This window comes from Culex pipiens, chromosome 1 (genome assembly GCF_016801865.2).
Source record: "Culex pipiens pallens isolate TS chromosome 1, TS_CPP_V2, whole genome shotgun sequence".
In the NCBI taxonomy this organism is placed as follows: Eukaryota; Metazoa; Arthropoda; class Insecta; order Diptera; family Culicidae; genus Culex; species Culex pipiens.
The window spans coordinates 72,684,777-72,704,011 of record NC_068937.1 but is presented as its reverse complement, the minus strand read 5'-3'; the positions used below and the strand labels follow the sequence as shown (position 1 = coordinate 72,704,011).

At 37.2% G+C, this 19,235-nt stretch overlaps 1 protein-coding gene and 1 long non-coding RNA gene across 2 annotated transcripts; both read left to right on the top strand.

Moving 5' to 3' along the window:
• Nucleotides 1-5,553: 5,553 nt before the first annotated feature.
• On the top strand, nucleotides 5,554-8,155 carry LOC128092318 (uncharacterized). The gene is made up of 3 exons (XM_052705953.1): nucleotides 5,554-5,686; nucleotides 6,035-6,164; nucleotides 6,275-8,155. Exons 1-3 carry the CDS (start codon nucleotides 5,554-5,556, stop codon nucleotides 6,555-6,557), a joined length of 546 nt encoding a protein of 181 aa, XP_052561913.1. The 3' UTR covers nucleotides 6,558-8,155.
• A 3,921-nt stretch (nucleotides 8,156-12,076) lies between these two features.
• On the top strand, nucleotides 12,077-18,372 carry LOC120428920 (uncharacterized). The gene is made up of 2 exons (XR_008211830.1): nucleotides 12,077-14,830; nucleotides 15,342-18,372. It is a non-coding gene; the product is annotated as an uncharacterized LOC120428920 (long non-coding RNA).
• Nucleotides 18,373-19,235: the final 863 nt, after the last annotated feature.

The window sequence follows — 19,235 nt, the reverse complement described above, 5'->3', positions numbered from 1 at the left end:
AAATTCATAAATTCATAAATTCATAAATTCATAAATTCTTAAATTCTTAAATTCTCACATTCTTAAATTCCTAAAATCTTTAATTTTTGGAAGAAAATATTTCAAATATTGGAAATGCAATTTGTTTCGAAATTATTCGAAATTAAATGTGGGATATGGAATACAATCTGTATTAAAATTCATAGATTTTGAATTTTTAGAATTTCGAAATCTAAAATTCAATCATATTCAAATTTTAGATTTTGGTTTTTTGAGGTTATATTTTTGAAGTTAAATTTCATTTATTAGATTTTAAAATTTTGTTTATATTGGTTTATAATTTTCTATTTCGTTTATATTGGTCAAAATTATTGTAGTGTCCCTCTGATTCGCAAAAAGTTTATGTTGGTGACATTTTTCTTGACGTCTTTTTAGGTATTTTTTAAAAGGATTTTTTGCTATCATTCCTTCAAACATAAAACGAGTTTAATTTTTTTTATCAAATACTTTCTGTATTAGTTTTTTCTTTGGAAATAATGTTTCTTGAATGTTTGTCGCGATTTTTTTTATATGGCGTGAATTACGCGCGGATTGAGGTTTCGATCAGCGCGGATTTGGCGCGGATTTTCTTTCGACTTTCCCATAACAACCCTGCATGCCCACTGGTTTCTTGATCCGGAACAGTCAGAACGGATTGCCGTTGACCACTTGGCAACATCTAATTCTGATTTCAAGTAAATTCTGAATTTTTACAGGAATTTTAATTGTGGTTTGGTTGATTGTGGTTTAAATTTAAAATTTCATTTATCAAAATATGTTTTTGAAAACATGATAAAAATTTCAAATGTTAACTGGTTCCCTAATCCAGAACATTTAAAACGGGTTCCTGTTGGTTACCTGGCCATATTTCTGATTCTGATTTTAATTAATTCTGATTTTTCTAGAAAACTAGAAAATTTCCTTATTAAAATATGCTTTTTTTAATTAATAAACATTTCAAGTAACCACTGGTTCCCTGAACCGGAACATTCAGAATGGGTTTCCGTTGGCCACTTGGCAATATTTCTAAATCTGATTTAAAATAAACTGTGATTTTTTCCAAAACTTTGAAAAAAATCAGTAAAATAGATATATTTTTTTAAATTAATTAAAATTGTGACTAGTCAGAACAGGTTCTCGTTGGCCATTTGACAACATTTTCAATTCTGATTTCAAATAAATTTAGATTTTTCTAGAAATCTAGAAAATTTTATAATTAGAATATGCTTTATAAAAAAAAACGTTACTTAATCCACCTATAGGTGGTTGGTGCCTTCCTCACATTTATGGTTTACAATAGGGTCCTAGCGCACCATTTGTTTTGCTGGCCGGTACAAAATTTAAACTCAATCTTTTTCATGTACGTATACGCAATACATGCGCACGTAAAAAAGCAAAGCAATCAACTTTAACGACCCCCGGGTCTTTTGTGGTCTCTGTTGCAAGTTTCTGCTCATTTCTAGGCGTCCGAAGGTTATGTGTGGTGAGTCACCCAAAACCTCTTTTACGCAAATGGACCGACGTTTTACTTCCCCATCCGATAGAAGGCCAGGAGGATAAGGCGGGAATCGAACCCGCGCCCCATAGCAACTTAGGGATCGGCAGCCGAAGCCGCTAACCAACGCGCCACGAGACCCTACCTACACACGTAGATAAATCTATTGGAGAGGGAAAAGGATGTCATTTTTTTAACACATTGGACATTCCTTCTCCCTCACCACAATTATTCATGTAACAAAACATAGGATCTAATTTGAATCCTAAAATTGAACTAAAATTAGTGATATTCTTGTTTACAACGAAAGTATAATTTTTTTTGATTTTGATTTTTCACAATAGGTTTAAATTAGATTTTTAAATCAATTTTGAAAAATTGATTCCACGGCCGATTTTGACATAAAGTATTTTACTTTAAACCTCGTTCCAAGGGGACCATAGTTGATCTATCGTAAATATTAAATTCTGATTTTAAATAAATTCTGAATTTGTACAGGAATTTTAAAATTTCATTAATCAAAATATGTTTTTGAAAACTTGATAAAAATTTCAAATATTCACTTTTTCTCTAATCCGGATCAATTTAAACGGGTTCCTGTTTGTCACCTGGCCACATTTCTGATTCTGATTTTGAATTAATTCTGATTTTTCTAGAAAACTAGAAAATTTCTTAATTAATATATGCTTTATTCTAAATTAATAAACATTTCAAGTGACCACTGGTTCCCTGATCCGGAAAATTCAGAACGGGTTCCCGTTGGCCATTTGGAAACATTTCTAATTCTGATTTCAAATAAACCACTAAATTTTTTAAATTAATAAAAATTGTGACCAGTCACTTGGCCACTTGGCAACATTTCTAATGCTGATTTCAAATAAATTTAGATTTTTCTAGAAATCTAAAAAATTTCTTAATGAAAATATGCTTTATAAAATAAACAAAAAAAGTCAAGTTTTTTAAATTAATTAAAAATTCAAGTTTCCTCTGGTAACATGCTCCAAAACATTCAGAACGAGTTCCCGTAGACCACTTGGCAATATTTCTAATTCTGATATCGAATATGTTCTTAATTTTTACAGGAATTTTTAAATTTCATTAATCTAAATATGTTTTTTGAAAACTTGATAAAAATTTCAAATGTTCACTGGTTCCCTAATCCAGAACATTTAAAACGGGTTCCTGTTGGTTACCTGGCCATATTTCTGATTCTGATTTTAATTAATTCTGATTTTTCTAGAAAACTAGAAAATTTCCTAATTAAATTATGCTATTTTAAATTAATACACATTTCAAGTGACCACTGGTTCCCTGATCCGGAACATTCAGAACGGGTTCCCGTTGGCCACTTGGCCACATTTCTGATTCTGATTTCGGATTAATTCATATTTTTTCCAGAAACCTTGAAAATTTCTTAATAAAAACTGCTTCATAAAATTAATTAAAAAAATATAATTTCCACAGGTTCCCTGATCCGGAACATTCAGAGCAGGTTCCCATTGGCCACTTGGCCATGTTTTTGTGGTAATATGAATATGAAGTAGCAAAGAATGCTTCAACAACACTTTTATTTATATCTGTCTGACACATTGGAATTGTGAAAATATTGCTTAATTTTTTCCGGAGTTTCCGGATCCGGATTGACCGGAACCGGTTCTCAATGGCCACCTTTTCCATTCAACACCTTCAAACATGCTGGGACCAACATTTTTTTAGTTTGTATGGATTGTTTCATGCTATAGTGCGTTCACTTCGCATTAAGAGCAAAAAACTTCAAAATTTTGAAGTTTTTGCACAGTTTTGGCCAATATTCCGGATTTCCTCCGGAACCGGTTACGGGAACCGGCTAATGGGACCAAATCTTGAGTTTTTCTAACAATTTACCGTCGAATGACACCGGAAGCGTCCAAAAAGACCTAATTGATCAAAAGTTACAGAGAAAACAAAATAAAAAATATTTTCCGACGGGGGGTGATTCATATGCAAAACTTCTGCATTGAATATCTCGAGTTAGGATAACAATAAAAATATGCGCCAGGTTGCATTTTGTTCGGGAAGCCGATCCCTAGAGGAGCATTTTTTTTCGTGCTGCCAAAAAATAAAAAAAATATTTTGTTACGCTGTGTAATTCAACCCGTCGACTCGCGTTGCGCGACAAATAATTAAGCTTATGTACAGGTGTGGATCATGAGTCATCCTCACCTGAAGAGCCCTTTATTAAATTTCGCCAATTGTTAGGCAATCAAAAAAATGGTTAAGCTTTCAATTATGAATGTGCGATGTTATTCTACAGGGGAAATTGAGGGTTTGGCTTAACCAAATTCATTGGCATGTTTGTTCAATGGAGAATTGGACCTTCTCATTATTGACCAACATTTTTGAGAATGTTTTAGAAACATAATTTTGATATTCCAATAACATAATTTAAAGTTTCACGACAATGGTTCGAACCCATGACTTCCGATTTTGAGGTGTACTCACTACACCATACGGAAAGTCATGAAGAATTGCAGAGGTCTGCATAATTTAATTCATGAGGTTCATCGATGCTTCTCATCGAAACGGACCACTTTTAGCAGAACAAAATTTAGTAGAGTTTTCGGGGACTGACTATAAAAACCCCAAAATTCTTGAGGAGGGCAGTTAGTTCCAGTTAGTTCCAGTTAGTTCCAGTTAGTTCCAGTTAGTTCCAGTTAGTTCCAGTCAGTTCCAGCCAGTTCAAGCCCAGTCCAGTTCCAGATCCTGAAGAAGCCCCAGACCAGCCGGACCCGCCAGCAGCCACCAGTAGCAGAGGCCCCAGTCCAGCCGGACTTAGCGGTGGAGGCCGCAGTCCGCCGGGACTTAGCCGCTGTGAAGAGTCCGCCGGACTTAGCCGCTGTGAAGAGTCCACCCGGGACTTAGCCGCCGTGAAGAGTCCGTCGAGACTTAGTCGCAGTGAAGAGTCCACCCGGGACTTAGGAGTTCGGGGTCTGGCATGGCTCGGCGAAGAGGTCTGGAGGACAAGTCTGGCTTCAACGTAGAGAATTGGCTCGACGAAAGTCTTAATGAAATTAGCAACAAAAAGTTGAGTGATGTGATCGTGCGCGTAAAAGTTGAGAGTGTTACCGCAAAAATGAAATCTTCAAAAAGTGTAATATACAAATAAGTGAAGTTTACTGATCTGTTTTGACTCTACAAGTAAATATCACAAAAATCCTGAAAGCCTAAACCGCTCGGGCCGTTCAATGGTTGCCGCCGTTGCACTTAAACCAGCGGCTGGTTCAGGAGGTTCAGTAAAATCATCCGGTGTTGAATCACCACCGTTATCATCAACAGCAGCAACAGGGTCAGAATCCCTGTCAGCAGCAGCCCAAAAACTGCAAAATTACCAGCAGAACCAGAAAAAGATGCAGCACCACGATGGCAGGCTGAATCGCTCCGGGGAGTACGAAGCGTACGCGAACACCATTGTTGTAAATAAATACAAGTTATTTTAAACCTTAGTTTATATTTCAAAGCAATTTTATTCACCATATTCTGGTCACCTTGATGCGATATTCGAACGGCCGTTGAGTACCTTTAACTACCGGGCCTTTTTCCGATCGTCCGGCGCGTTGGCGAGTTTGGGAGTAGACTGATCCTTCCGTCGCAGTCATTCCAGCCTCTACCCACCCACATCGGTTCCTGTATCCACCGCAAATCCACCCCCGTTGGCCAGGGTTTCCTGCTAGAGTCATTTTTCGGCTGACGGTTATCAAGAAAACTCTGGGACCGCCCGAGAACCATTATGCCAGTTGCCACCCGTTGCTGGTGGTGGTGTTGCTGCTGCGGAACATCATCGTTGAAGGTTTGCCGACGGGAAGGCTGTCACTACCACTTTTCGGAAACTCATTGGTTGGCAAATGATCCTGAAACGAGTATCAATTATGTACACATAAAAAAAGGAGCAAACCTGCCGGATTGTGCACACGTTTCACCGAAGTTAGTGATACAATCACCTGCCGCAATCAAACGCTCACCTAGGCAAACAACTCCTGCTGCAGGTGCTGCTGTTGATCCGGATGTCCACCACTGCCAACGCCGTCGCGATTGTTGTAGCAACCACCTCGGTTGTAGTTATTCTTGCGACCGATGAGCCGGCCCCCGCCACTGCCTCCAACTATTGCACCAATATAGTGTCTCCGCCTCCGGAATGTCCACCGGAGTGATCTCACGATGGACCATCACCGGGAGAAAGCATTCCCGCAAGATCGACTTTTCGGCGACAAACAAATTGCACCCAACACAACAACAACAACGCTCGCAATGTCAAACTGTCAAATCAATGTGGTGGAAAAAGAGGTGGCGATGTTTTGATCGTAAACAATCGTTAATATCTCGTTAATTAATTAATTTCAGCAGTTAATTAATTAAATTATTGATTTTTTTTACTATTGTCGCGCCCCTCGGTGTGGGATGTCCTGAGGGTCCGCAGTACATTTCTCGTTGCGGGACATGTTTGACGATTATTACCTAAACATCCAGAAGAACACTTTGCACCAGTTTTGGATGGACCGTCTGTACGAAAGCCGCAAGTCCTGGAGTTGACGTACTCGGATTACTTCCAGAGGTTGGAGCGAGATCCGACGAACCTGATCAAGAACATCTACCTGGAATACCGAAGAAGTCACCGGTGAGTATTGAGAATGTGTTCAGTGTCTCACCAATTTCATTTACTTTCAAACTCTTTCAGCAACTACCGCCCACAAACGCAGCTTCGGCGGGATGAACTTTGACGGCGAGTTGGAACATCTGTGTCTTTCTCGAAGGAGGACGAAGTGATCGGGAACTATCCGTTCAGGCGCTTTACTTCCCAGCCGAAAAACGTCGACTTCCCTTCCCGAATCAACAACCAATGGCCAACACCTCCAAGCCTGTCCTGATGATGGCCGGCAACGAGACCACCCTGTTCTCTACAACGCTGTCGCGCTCCAAAATGAAGGCCGCGATGTTGCTGCCCAACGAAACGTCCATCCGTAACCTACTCAGCATGGGGCCTTCGGACGTGACCGGTGGCGTACCGTAAGAATCGGTTCAGCTTGGACGCGGAAGTTTGCCTACCATGAGCAGATGCGTTGAATACAAAAAACGGAAGCAACTGTTTTAATATTAAAATATTGAAATAAAATCCATCACATTTTTCGAAAATCATCACAGTAATGTTAAATGTTATTTATTCATGCCATAAAAAGTTTCTTCTTAAATTAAAAGCAAAAAACTTTTACCGATACAACGATTTTGTTCCAGAAATGCAAGGTAGTATCAACAACTTTCCAACTTTTAAATTAAAAAGTTTGAACTTTCTACGAATATTCACCAACGCGAACTTTTAATCCAACGAACGATCTTTTTAAATTTAGAGTTTTTTTTCTTTGTTTGCATGTTCTGCATGTTTTTTTGTTCTACCAATGTGTCAACCCTTTACCACAGAGAACAAATGTACATAATTGAACAAACATCATTGAAAAACGTGTGTAAAAATTCAAACCAAAATACGTTGAAAGGAGCTGGGCTGTGTAGCATCCGCCACTTCCAAAATCATGATGGTCTACTTTTACAGAACGCTAAACCATCCAATCACTGCACAAAACATTCTCATGAACGACATCTGACCAATGACTGACTATCAATGGGTTGCAATTCTATGCGCTATTGTGTTTCATATGTTAATAGGACCTTTTTGAAAAATAATAATCTAGATTTATTTCCTTTCGAAATTTTGAGCTACCGTCCCTATTTAGACTGTAGTCCCGATTCACCCCAGATGACGGTATTCTATATTTTTAAGTCAAGTATTTTCAGCCGCGATGGTGGCGCCGCCAAGTGTACCCTGCACACTCTAGTTTCTTTGATGCAAGATTGTATGCAACGCATTTTATAGTGCAACATTGATTACACACAAGTCAAAAAAACAAAGAAGAAAACGAAGTTGTCTACTGTCAGATTATGAATAATAAATAAAGTGCACAGACGTTTCATAATTTCTGTTCTTGTTTCACTTGCCGGTGTCAGTGCTTAGCCGAATGGTTACGTTGTCCGCTTTGTAAGCGGATGTAACGATTCTGCGTTGCACACGAAACGTTCAACAGCTTAAGCGCCACTTCCAAACGGAAGGCTGTTGTCGCAGTTGGAGGTCCGGCTAGAAACTCTCTCTTCGGGCAGGCTAAAATGGAGTGGCACCAACCAAAATGTTCATCAAACTAACCCAAAAGACCGAAAACTAAGATTTTGTACTATTGAAAATTGTGAAAGAAAACCAAGATTTGAGCCGATATTTGTGTATTTATTTGTAGAACTGAATTATTGCGATATTTGAGTATGATTTACCAACTGACTTCGACCCAAAGTCACTAAGGACCGACTAAATTTGTATGTATTTGTATTAAAAGAAAAGAATAAAGTTTAAATATTATCTCTCAGATTAAATGAAAAAAAAACTGAGGCCAGAAACTTTTGTAGTTTTGATTATATTTTTTTATTTGGAGGAAAAGCCAAGCTAAAAAACCTCCATCTTTTGCGTGGACAATTCAAATTCAGTCCAGGTGTGATCTTAATCCTTTTTCCCTACACCTTCTGACCGCTAAACGTCCCTATTTCCCTATCCGGTTCCTAACCGTCCCTATGGAGTTCGTTACTTGCGGTTTGTTGCGGTACTCCCACGATGTGTCGACAATTCCGGTCCGATGTCGGCTGGACCGATCGGCGAAGGCGGGCCGATTCTTGAAGCGTGTGAGGCGAGGCGAGGCGTTACCGGCTCAGGCGTACGGTTGAGCGCCTGCGCGTGTCACGAGTTCTGCCAAAGTGTACGAGAGTCAGTCTTCATCGCTTGTACGAACGGGCAATCTTAGTTTTCTCCCAAATTTTACTACAAAAGACTTTTTCATTTTGCTCTCTTTCTTGTTAATTTTCAAGGACAAATTGAGCTTCAAAAAATTTACACAGGAGATGCTTCCCAATTGGTTTTAATTTCAAACCGAACACAATTTGTTTAAATTTGTCATTTATTTCGAACGAAACGGTGCAAAATAGGGTTTCTGCTATCCTCCCATAGGTGGCGACGATCAAAAGCAAAGTTTCCCTAATTTGGTGCGTGTCTTCCCACATTAACTCAGTGTGGACGTTACGCATCGGCGGCCGTTACTGATCGTGTGGTCCGCCCTAGAACCGCCCTGGCGGACCGAGGGCGGGCCGCCTGGGCGGTTGAAATTTGACATTTGAAATTTTTCAATTTCGTCCGCCCTCCAACCGCCTTGGCGTGCCATGGGCGCATCGCCTGGGCGGTTCAAACTGATCGCTGAAATGTTTCAATATCGTTCGCCCCTCAATCGCCGCGGCGAGCCAAAGGCTAATTGCCGTGGCGGTTTGCATCTGAAGGAATTTATTTCGAATTTGACATTTCAGTCAGTTTTCAACGAGCTTCGGTGGCTGTTGTTATTTAATCGGCGGCTGCTGATTTTCGTTGTTAAGTTTGTGTTGGGAGAAGTGTTGTGTTGTTTAGATTGTTTACTTATGTAAACAAACAGTTGAAAGTGCGTTTGAAATGGTGATTGAAGGTTGTTTTGCAAGAATAATCGTTATTGTTGGTGTAATTTATGTGACACCTCTTATAAATATTGTTGGCAGATGTGCAATCATTTGGAATACTTAAAATTTGATATGTTTTATTGTTGTTATGATTTGATTTGTTCTTTTTTGTATGTTTGTATGGAAATTTGGCATACATTTTGGTAAAAAGTATATCTTTTCCAGGGAAACCTCTTGAAGAGTATCGAGGTGGCATTTAAAAAGCGGATTTTGTGCCAATGTTTACTCAAATAAAGTTAATGTTGCGGGTTCAGTGCCAGCAGTGGAGGCAATTAGTGGTGCAGCAACGATTTTTGTCTTTCTTTTGTTTGACGTTTTTTAGGTGTGCATTGTGCAGGACGTGGGTAGGAAGTAATTTCAATTATTTTCAATTATCAGTTCAGTGGCAACAGTATCATTTAAAATTGTGTATAATTTTTTTTTACAGCTTCCTGGATCATTTATAAATGAACCGCTTATATGTATTTATCTATTCTTCATTTGATTTATTTGAATGTTTATATCATTCCTATTCCTTGTCCTTTTTTCTACCATTCCTCCATACCATATATGATCAAATTTCATGAACTAACGACAGTTACTGAAATAGCAATAGCAACCATCTGAAGAATTTTTCTTTAAAATATAATTATTCTTCTTCTAGCTTTCGGGAATCTTCTTCAATTGTAATGCCTACATTTATCTATTCACTAGATGATTTATTTAAATGTTTATATCCTTCCTTATCCTATTCCTTTTCTTTCAGCAATGGAACCATCTGGAGCATTTGTCTTTTTAATTATAGTTGTTTATTTTGCAGCTTCCCGGAATCATCTTTAAAATTACTGCTTATTTGTATTTATCTTTTCGCTGTAAGATTTATTTTTATATTCATATCTACCATTCCCCCATACAATATATGATCAAATTGAATGACAAGAAAGAACATGGGGTGTAATCTACTAGGATACTTTCTTTGGATTAGCTGCGCTTGTGTTTGCTTAGATTAGAGTATGAATTGTTAACATTCCCCAAGCAACACACTTTGTCAGATAAACGTATTTCCTAACTGGTTGTATAACCAATCCGTCTGGTTGTCACAACTTGTTCTACAACTCCTGTGAGCTGGAAAAAGCGCACTTTTTTCTGTTGTATAACTTGCCAGAACAAGATGCAAATTATCAGAGTAAGTTGTACAATTGTATTTGACAACACTGTGCTAGCTAACAAGAGATTCAACGAAAAAAAGGAGGCGTGGTTTACGGCTGTGCTGTCAAATCAAAGCGCACACTGAAAAGGAAAATTAGTTTGAAAACAGCTGTCTAACCGTTGACTAACATACATGTAAACAAACATTTCTTATTAGAATTTCAATCAACGACGAAGCTAATAAAAAGTACGCTTGTTTCTGCCTGATTTATTTAAAATAATTCGAAATTGAATGTAAAAAAAGAAAAACAATCGTGGCGCGCAGTCTACGTGAAGTGTGAAAATTCCTTGCACGGCGAACTTTTAGATTTTCCTTTTTTGATGAACTTCCTCATTCTCAAGATTCGATCCGATGACTTCGACGACTTGTTGTTCTCCACGGCAGGTCCAGGCGCGCTTCCACATCTCTCCACGGGGCTTCATAGTAAACAAGCTGGCCCAAGCGTCAATAAGAAGGCTGCTGTCTGTTTTGTAAGCTAAAGAACTTAACTCCAACGAAGGCTGTTGAAGTTATATAAGTTTGTTTCAAGTCAGTTGATATAACTACACTATATAACTTTGTTATAACAAACCGTTTTAACTGTCATTTCGATTACCGTACCACGGAGTAATATTGAAAATCGGTATGATTTTGATTTATTGTTTTCTCTATCATAAACTCTATAAGCTGATAATTTTTGTAGCTTTTACCAGCGATATGTTTACAAATTAATCGGTCAACAATCAAAACTACTGTAATCTTCAATAAATAAATAATCATTATTGAAACTCTGAATTCCTCATGTACAAATTTACACCACCTAACAACTCGCAATGTCAAGTTGAATATGTATGTTGAGCATCCGTTATAAAATCTATTCTCCGAGAACATTTGTGTTGTTAGCGAGAAAACCTAAGGTTATTTATAGAATGGTTGGCCACGCCCATTTTTCAGAAGATGCCGTCACATGACAATGTTAGATAAGCAGTGTGGCAAACAGTGTAATATTATTCTTATTCAACAAACTGTTTTCGAGGAAAACATTGCAGATGAGGGAACAGCATCTTGGCATATCAGCATTTTGACGTTTAATTACAGCTCATAAAAAGCGTTTTCGACTGAAATCAAGTGATAAATACCTCAAACGGAAGTGAGCAAGCAAGTTTCTATCGAAGTTGTTCCAAAATAAGTTGTTTAAACAGTGTAAATCAGCAAATTGGATGGAGTTAGGAGCGAGTGCATATTCCCTATGTTGTGTGTAAAAGTTGGAAAAGAGTGAAGTTGACTGTGTTTTAACACTTGTATGGCACACATATCATGAGTTACATAGGTCAGTTATACAAGTAGTGAAGCAAACGGTTATTTAACTAACGTTGACATTTTTTCACGTATGTTGATCCAAAACAGCTGTCTAACTGTTATTCAACAGTCGACAAGTTATGAGTGCTACTTGGGTCAATACGTTGCCTGTTTATATGGAAGTAACAATAATACATGAACATTTAAAATAATTTAGTTTTTAAGAATTAGTTTAAGAATTATTTTTATTTCCAGGAAATGAAAAATCTTCGCATCAAGTTTGCTAATCAATATATTATTTTGTTTCTTTATTTTTTTCATCATTTCACCTCAGTGAACTAACAACGCACGTAGATGTATTGAGAACAAAATTATGTTGAAAATTATGTTTTTTTTCTTCATATTTTTGTTTTCTACATCTACAAAGATCTGCAATTCTATATAAGGCAATTTGTGTTTTTTTCAGTTTTAGATGAACTTGAAAAAACACTACCGTAAACTGGGGTAACTTTGATAGCCCGGGGTGACTTTGATAGGTTTTTCAAATGTCCGTCAAATTAATATCTAAACATTTTTGAGAATATTGAGTACCGTAAAACGGGGTGAATTTTCCGCAAAATGAAGAGTACAATTAAATTACGTAACGAATGGTTTAGAAACATACTGACCGTGGTAGAGATGTGTTCAAAGTTGACAAGTTTAAATAGTTAGTTAACTATAGTTAAGAAAATGTTGATGAAAGTAATTATTTTAAACTTCTCAAAGTGTCTTGATTTTCTCAATGAACATGATTTTTAATCGGAAAACGGAATGCATTTTCGGATTCTTTGGACAATTTTCCACTAGGAGAAGATTAAAAAAGTTTGTAAATAATAAATAATATGCGTTTTTGAAACACAATTTAAATTTTTTTCCAAATTTATAGGTAATTTCAGTTGAACAAATTTCATGTAAAATGTGAAAACTTGTGATTCGTGCTTCGAATTCAGTATAAAATGCAATATAAATCGATAATTTTACAAACAAAACTAGTTTTAACAAATCTCAGGCAAAATTCCGACTTTTTAACAATTTTACCTAAAATTTATATGTATTTTGCTAAAAAGCTTATACACTTAGTTAACTAAATATAAACATAGATTTTTTTTTTTCTTAAAAACTATATCAGCTACTTTAGTGATGGTACATTTAGCGTACAAATAAAGTTTGAACATCTTAAATATGATTTAAACAAGAAAAACTATTACTATCAAAGTCACCCCGGAATTAAAACTAAGAATTTTTAGCGTACCGTAAACTGGGGTCAATCGGGACACATGGGGCGAATTGGGACAGCAGTTTTAACCATGTTGGAACACAATATTTTGATTTTTCTGGTTGGTTTCGGTTAGAACAGACTCAGGCCAACAAAATATGTACATCCATTTCCTTATTTAAAAGCTTTAAGTGCTCTATAAACTGCTGTCCCTATTCAGATTGTAGTCCCGATTCACCCCAGATTACGGTAACTATTTTTCTAAACATTATTGAAAAAACTTTTTTTCCGAAATAGTGCATGGACTTTGTGTGGTTATGTTTTAAAAATAATAATCTTGAGAAAAACCTTACCTGTTGGAATATATTCTAAAAACAAATTGAAATCCTATCAAAGTCACCTCGGTTTACGGTATGTAAGCATTAAGGGATAGCTTATTATCGAACATATATGCAAAAATGCGACCGTTACATTGGATGTATCAAAATTAGTAGCCAAATCAAATTTCTATCAATGTCACCCCAGGCTATCAAAGTCACCCCAGTTTACGGTATCAGAATCCTGAAGGAACCTGAACGGGTATTCTGGTTGGGCGGATGAAATAAGTATGAAAGGCGAATCGAGGGCGGGCCAAGGCGGTTGGGGCATTTTGGGCGGATGAACTTTATATAGGGGGCGGATCGGGGGCGAACCGCTGGCGGACCATCCCAAAGGGGCGGCTGAACCGTATATGAAAGGCGCATCAAGGACGAGCCAAGGCGGTTGGGGCTTTTTGGGCGGATGAACTTTATATAGGGGGCGGATCGGGGGCGAACCGCTGGCGGACCAACCTACAGAGGAGGCTGAACCGTATATGAAAGGCGCATCAAGGGCGAGCCAAGGCGGTTGTGGCTTTTTAGGCGGATGAACTTTATATAGGGGGCGGATCGGGGGCGACTCGCTGGAGAACCAACCTACAGGGGCGGCCGAACCGTATATGAGAGGCGCATCAAGGGCGGGCCAAGGCGGTTGGGGCATTTTGGGCGGATGAACTTTATATAGGGGGCTGATCGGGGGTGACCCGCTGGCGGACCATCTTATAGGGACGGACGAACCGTATATGAAAGGTGGGTCGAGGGCGAGCCACGGCGGTTGGGGCTTTTTAGGCGGATGAACTTTTATATGGGAGGCGTATCGAGGGCGACCCGCTAGCGGACCATCCTATAGGGGCGGTTGAACCATACAAAACGGCGTATGTGGGGCGGATGAACGGCGGGTGAAACATTTCAAGGCAAACCTGGGTGACCCCGGGGTGAGTCGCTGCCGGACCAACGTCGCGATAAAAAAAATCAAACGCTGGCGGATCACCAGAGCGGTTTGGTGGTCTGCCAGCGAACCGCCGTCGGGCTGCCCAGTTAATGTGGGATGCGTTACTAAACTAAAACGTAACGCCCCAGTTGGGAGCGAGTTACCAAATCTAGCAACGCAACTAATTTTAAATGTCGAGAATTTGCATGATATTTTTAAGACGTAGGGGACCATCTGGAGGCGCTCCAGTCAAATCTTTATATTGTATATTCGTATTGAAAAAAAATTAAGTCTTAGGGGCGCGTCCAGTTAAATTTTCATAATTTTCATAAAAATCTGGTAGTCATAGGGGCGCCTATAGTCAAATTTTTCATATCGAGAATTTGCAGAATTTTTTTAAGTCATAAGGGCGCCTCCAGTCAAATTTTCATAGCAAAAAAATTTGTATGATTTTTTTGAAGTCGTAGGGGCGCCTCCATTCAATTTTCATATCGAGAATTTGCATGATTTTTTTAAGTCGTAGGAGCGCCTCCAGTCAAATTTTTATATTGCATATTCGTTGCAGTTGAGTCTTTTTACCGGACGGACGCGTTTTTTAATTCGCTCTACACCTTATTTTTATTTACCTTCACTGACCCAGTCCACAAACGTAAACGTAAACTTATTTATTTTTTGTCGCGCGTCGCGTGTGCACTTATTAACAAACGTAAGCAAAATGCAGTGCTATGTGCCGACGTGCTCTTCACCCTTTGACCAACAATACCTCTGGAACTGTTCGGCATTTGTAATCGAAAATTTCAAGCGTGGCTCCGAAGACGACTTGCAACTACATGTACTTCCTATATGCAGCCTTTGTCGAAATAACCTACATATGGAAATCGATATTAGAAAAATAATGCAGCATCATTTAGAAAGCAGTCATATGATCTTGACTCACATCAAGACCAATGACAAGACAAACCAAGAAGCCCTTAATGAACTGCATAATAAAATCATAGGCCTGCAGGAAGAAATTAAGAAATCTGCAGAAATCGCAAGTCGAATACTTTCGGCAGTATTAACACAGGCACCGGCAATGGACTTCCCCTTAAACGAAGTCAGAAAAGCATTTGAAGACACCACCTCGGACCAGAATCAAAAACTCGCTGAATCATTTTGCCGTATCCAGGAAATTACGTCATCCCACCGGGATGACATAATTAAAACAATTGCCTCAGCAGAAAAATGCCCCTCGGACATAATTTTAGCAGTCCACGATGAAGTGAGGGCCCTCACTTCATCCATCAATAAACTGCAAGACAATGAAATTGAAGTCCGGCAAAAATCACTGGCAGCAGACCCGTAGCCAGGCTGCAGCCCCCCCTGAAATTTTTCCCATTTTTTTTTTAAATTGTACTACCTTAAAAAAATCTCAAAATAATGATTATGTGTTCTCTCCACAGAAATAATTTGTAAGATAGAGAATCAAGAATAGATTAATCAAACGAAGTAATTTGCCTGTCCATTGCCGAGCTCAGTTTTCGTAGATTATGGATCCAATATTTAAAAATTGAGCTGCAGATTTGAACATCGATCCATTCAGTCACATTTCATTTATCCCATAGTTTTATCATTACATTGGTTAGGGTGGTCCAAATCTGGGCTTTCTCGAGGCTACCCCCTAAAATCAAAGATTGATCACTAGCCTAAGTTCCAAATTTGAGCTTTTTATGACCACTGACCACCAAGTTTGGGAAAAATCGTCAAAATGTATGGAGAAAAGCAACTGTTTCAGTTTTTGACCTGTGGAAGGCGCAATAACTACCCAGTTCTTACCAATTTTCATAACTAATATCTTCTTTAAATTTGGAAAAACTTTCCCGAAGACACCTTATTTTTTGGGTTTTTTGCTAAAAAGTTATTAGCCTTCGAAAATAGCAATATCCGGGGCTACATAGAAATAGTTAATTTTTAAACTCATGTCTGTGCTAGCTTGCCTGGCAATGCACCTCCTGTTATGTTGCGCAAAAATTGCCATTTTCGGAAGCTAATAATTTTTTAGCAAAAATCCTTAAATCTCGTTGTCTTAATTATGATAGTCGAACATAAGTAAAAAAAAAAGTAATCCACTTTAACGACCCCCGGGTCTTTTGTGGTCTCTGTTGCAAGTTTCTGCTCATTTCTAGGCGTCCGAAGGTTATGTGTGGTGAGCCACCCAAAATCTCTTTTACGCAAATGGACCGACGTTTTACTTCCCCATCCGATAGAAGGCTCGAACTTAAGTATGACCCCTGAAGAAACATAAAATAATTTAGAATTTTTAGATTCAAATTGGCGGCCAAAATGGTGGCCAAGAAATATTGTTCAAATCTAACTCAAATGTGGTTGCAGATGCCGAATTTGATGTTAAAAGCAAGCAAATAAAAAAACGATTTCAATTTGGTCATGATTCGATTATCCGAAGTCCTTCGAACTTTTGGATAATCGACTTGTCGAATTTGGACTGCAAAATTAATAACCCTTCTTTATTTGCATTAAAATCCCTTATCTTTTTGAGGACCTTCATACTATTAACAAATGATTTTTTCTACAATTTTCAAAATATGCCATAATTTATACAAAATTCAGATTTTGTTTTAAAAATCTAATTTCGACTATTATCAGAAATACACATCTAATATTATCTTTTTGGTTTTTAGAATATGGTTAGTTACATATCTGAGACCTTACAGAAAAATGCTTAAGAAATATCTGTGTGTAATTTTTATTACTTTTTCGTAATCCTTTTTCCCGAAACCACTCGTCCAAAATGCTTACTTTTGGTCACATTTATTTGTTTCCACCGTGGCAACTCTCCAATTTTTATTTAATGTTTCAAAAATCGAAAGATCAACTAAGTGAATCTTTATTATCAACTAATTTTCGCTTTGTGCATGAGCTTGCGATTTTTGAAGCAAGAAATAAAATGATAAAAATATTCAAAATGTCAAAAAAAGAAAATTATAGCTTGGATTCAAAAACTCTGCAATTAAATTAATTAAACATCATTTTCAAATTGTTAAATTTCTGATATTCATTTTTAAACTTTTTCATTTAAATTTTTTTGATTTTATGGATTAGAATTTCCATTTTGAAGATTTAAAAATTTCTTTATTATTTTTTTTAAATTGTATTTTATTGTAAATATTTTCCAAAGTTTATGTTGCCACCCTTTCAAAAGGGGCAGAGGGCAAATGCAATTTTTTTTTAAATAGCTTCACAGCTTCAATGGAAATGGAAGTCTAATCAACTGAAAACAGTTATTTTTGTATTCATAACTTATTTCGATTAAGTCCTTTTAGGAGCAGTGACAACACATTTGAAATGTTTTTTTTTCTGCGTTGATAATCATGTACGACATGTTTGAGCTCGTTTAAAAATATTTAAAATTTTTGTAACATTTCGTTGAACCGCGGCAAGTTTTTTTTTTCACGAAAAAAGCTTTTCGCCAGTAACTAGATATTTTGAAAACTAATGATGCAAAACAACTGTACTGGTTTAAAGTGAGGTTTTGAAACACTTTTAAAATGATAAACCAATGGCTTGTAATTTAAATATTTATATTTTTCATTGTTTGCTCTACCCTTTCGACTTTGGCCAGAGTTTAGTAACATAAAGTTTAGAATAATATTTGCAACGGTCTAATTGAGAATTTAAAAATTTTACTGCTTTTAAATTTCTAAATTTTAGATTTCAAATATTTTGGTATAAGACAAAGAAAAGCCAGAAATCAAAAATAACAATAATAAAAAAATCACAAAATTTATAATAACAATTAAACATAATAATTTAAAAAAAATCAATAGAACAAAAAACATAAACCAAAACATAAATAAAATAATTAATATTAAAAAATATCAAAATTTTAAAAATACCATTATTGTCCCATTGATTATTGTAATGACTTTTCTCTTATTTTAAACTTAATTCTGAGCAAAAAACTAAATTCATTCTTAACATATTCGGCATTTTAAGATTCAGCATTTTGACAGCCGGCTTCATGTGGCAATTCTTCAATATTATTTTAGCGAATACATTTTTTTCACACGTTATTCTCAGTCGCATTTAAATAAACAAATCAAAATCTCATCAACACATATTGCACCCGAAAAAAATCCAAAGCCATTTTTGTTCTGTTCCTTTTCAGCTGCGTACCGCTAAAGCTAAATCTTTCCGTAAATCTTTTCTTGACTGTTTCTTGAGCATTTTTTGGATGGAGTTTTAAGAGTCTCCGTATACAGGACATTTTTTGTTATTTTCATTTGAATGTAAAATATGGTTCTTGTAGCAAAATTCATACTAAGATTAGATTTACAATAAAAATAATAAAATAATTAATGCTAAAAATCCTAATTTTTTATAAAAAATAAATTTTAATCATTTCAAAATATAGGGGAGGTCTGGCAACACTTGCTGGATGCAGTCGAGTCTAAAATCGCGGTCGTTTGTTTCTAGATTTTGTGCTGCTAAAAAGCGAGTTTTGGTTCGAAAGTGGTGTCAATCGACGCGGAATCTGTTCGTGAATACGGAAATAATGAAGTTTTTGAGCAAATTGTGGATTTCAAGTGTTTTGTGGTCAAAATATTTTTGGCTCCTGGAATGGCGTCGACGAAATGATTTGGCGTTTTCAGAGCATTGCAGTTGTCTTGGTGTCTGCCTTCAGTGCTCGTGTGTGCGTGTTGCACATGAGGGCCTGACAGAGAGAAGCTCGAGGTTTAGGGTGGTCCTTGGACCTAAGTTTTAAAATAGAATCTGCAAGAAATTCTAGTGCTGTGAGTTATAAAAAATAAAATAAGGAAAATAATAGTGCGCGTTGTGTTTGGTGTATCAGAATAAGTAGCGGGCGAAAAAGCAAACCGAAATATGGAAAAGAGCAAAAAGCAGAGAGCAATCACAAGAATGCCGTGTGTGAAGACGGCGAACACATGGTTGTATTGGTTCATGTTACCTTTTCCTGTGTGCTTTGTAGTGCACGGTCGAATGTGTGCGTTCGGTTGCGGACGTGCGAGTGTGCGCTTGACAGGCGATGCCAAGTCCACTCCAGTGGCGTCAAAACAAACAAACACAGGCCAGATGAAGGAAATGGAAAAGAG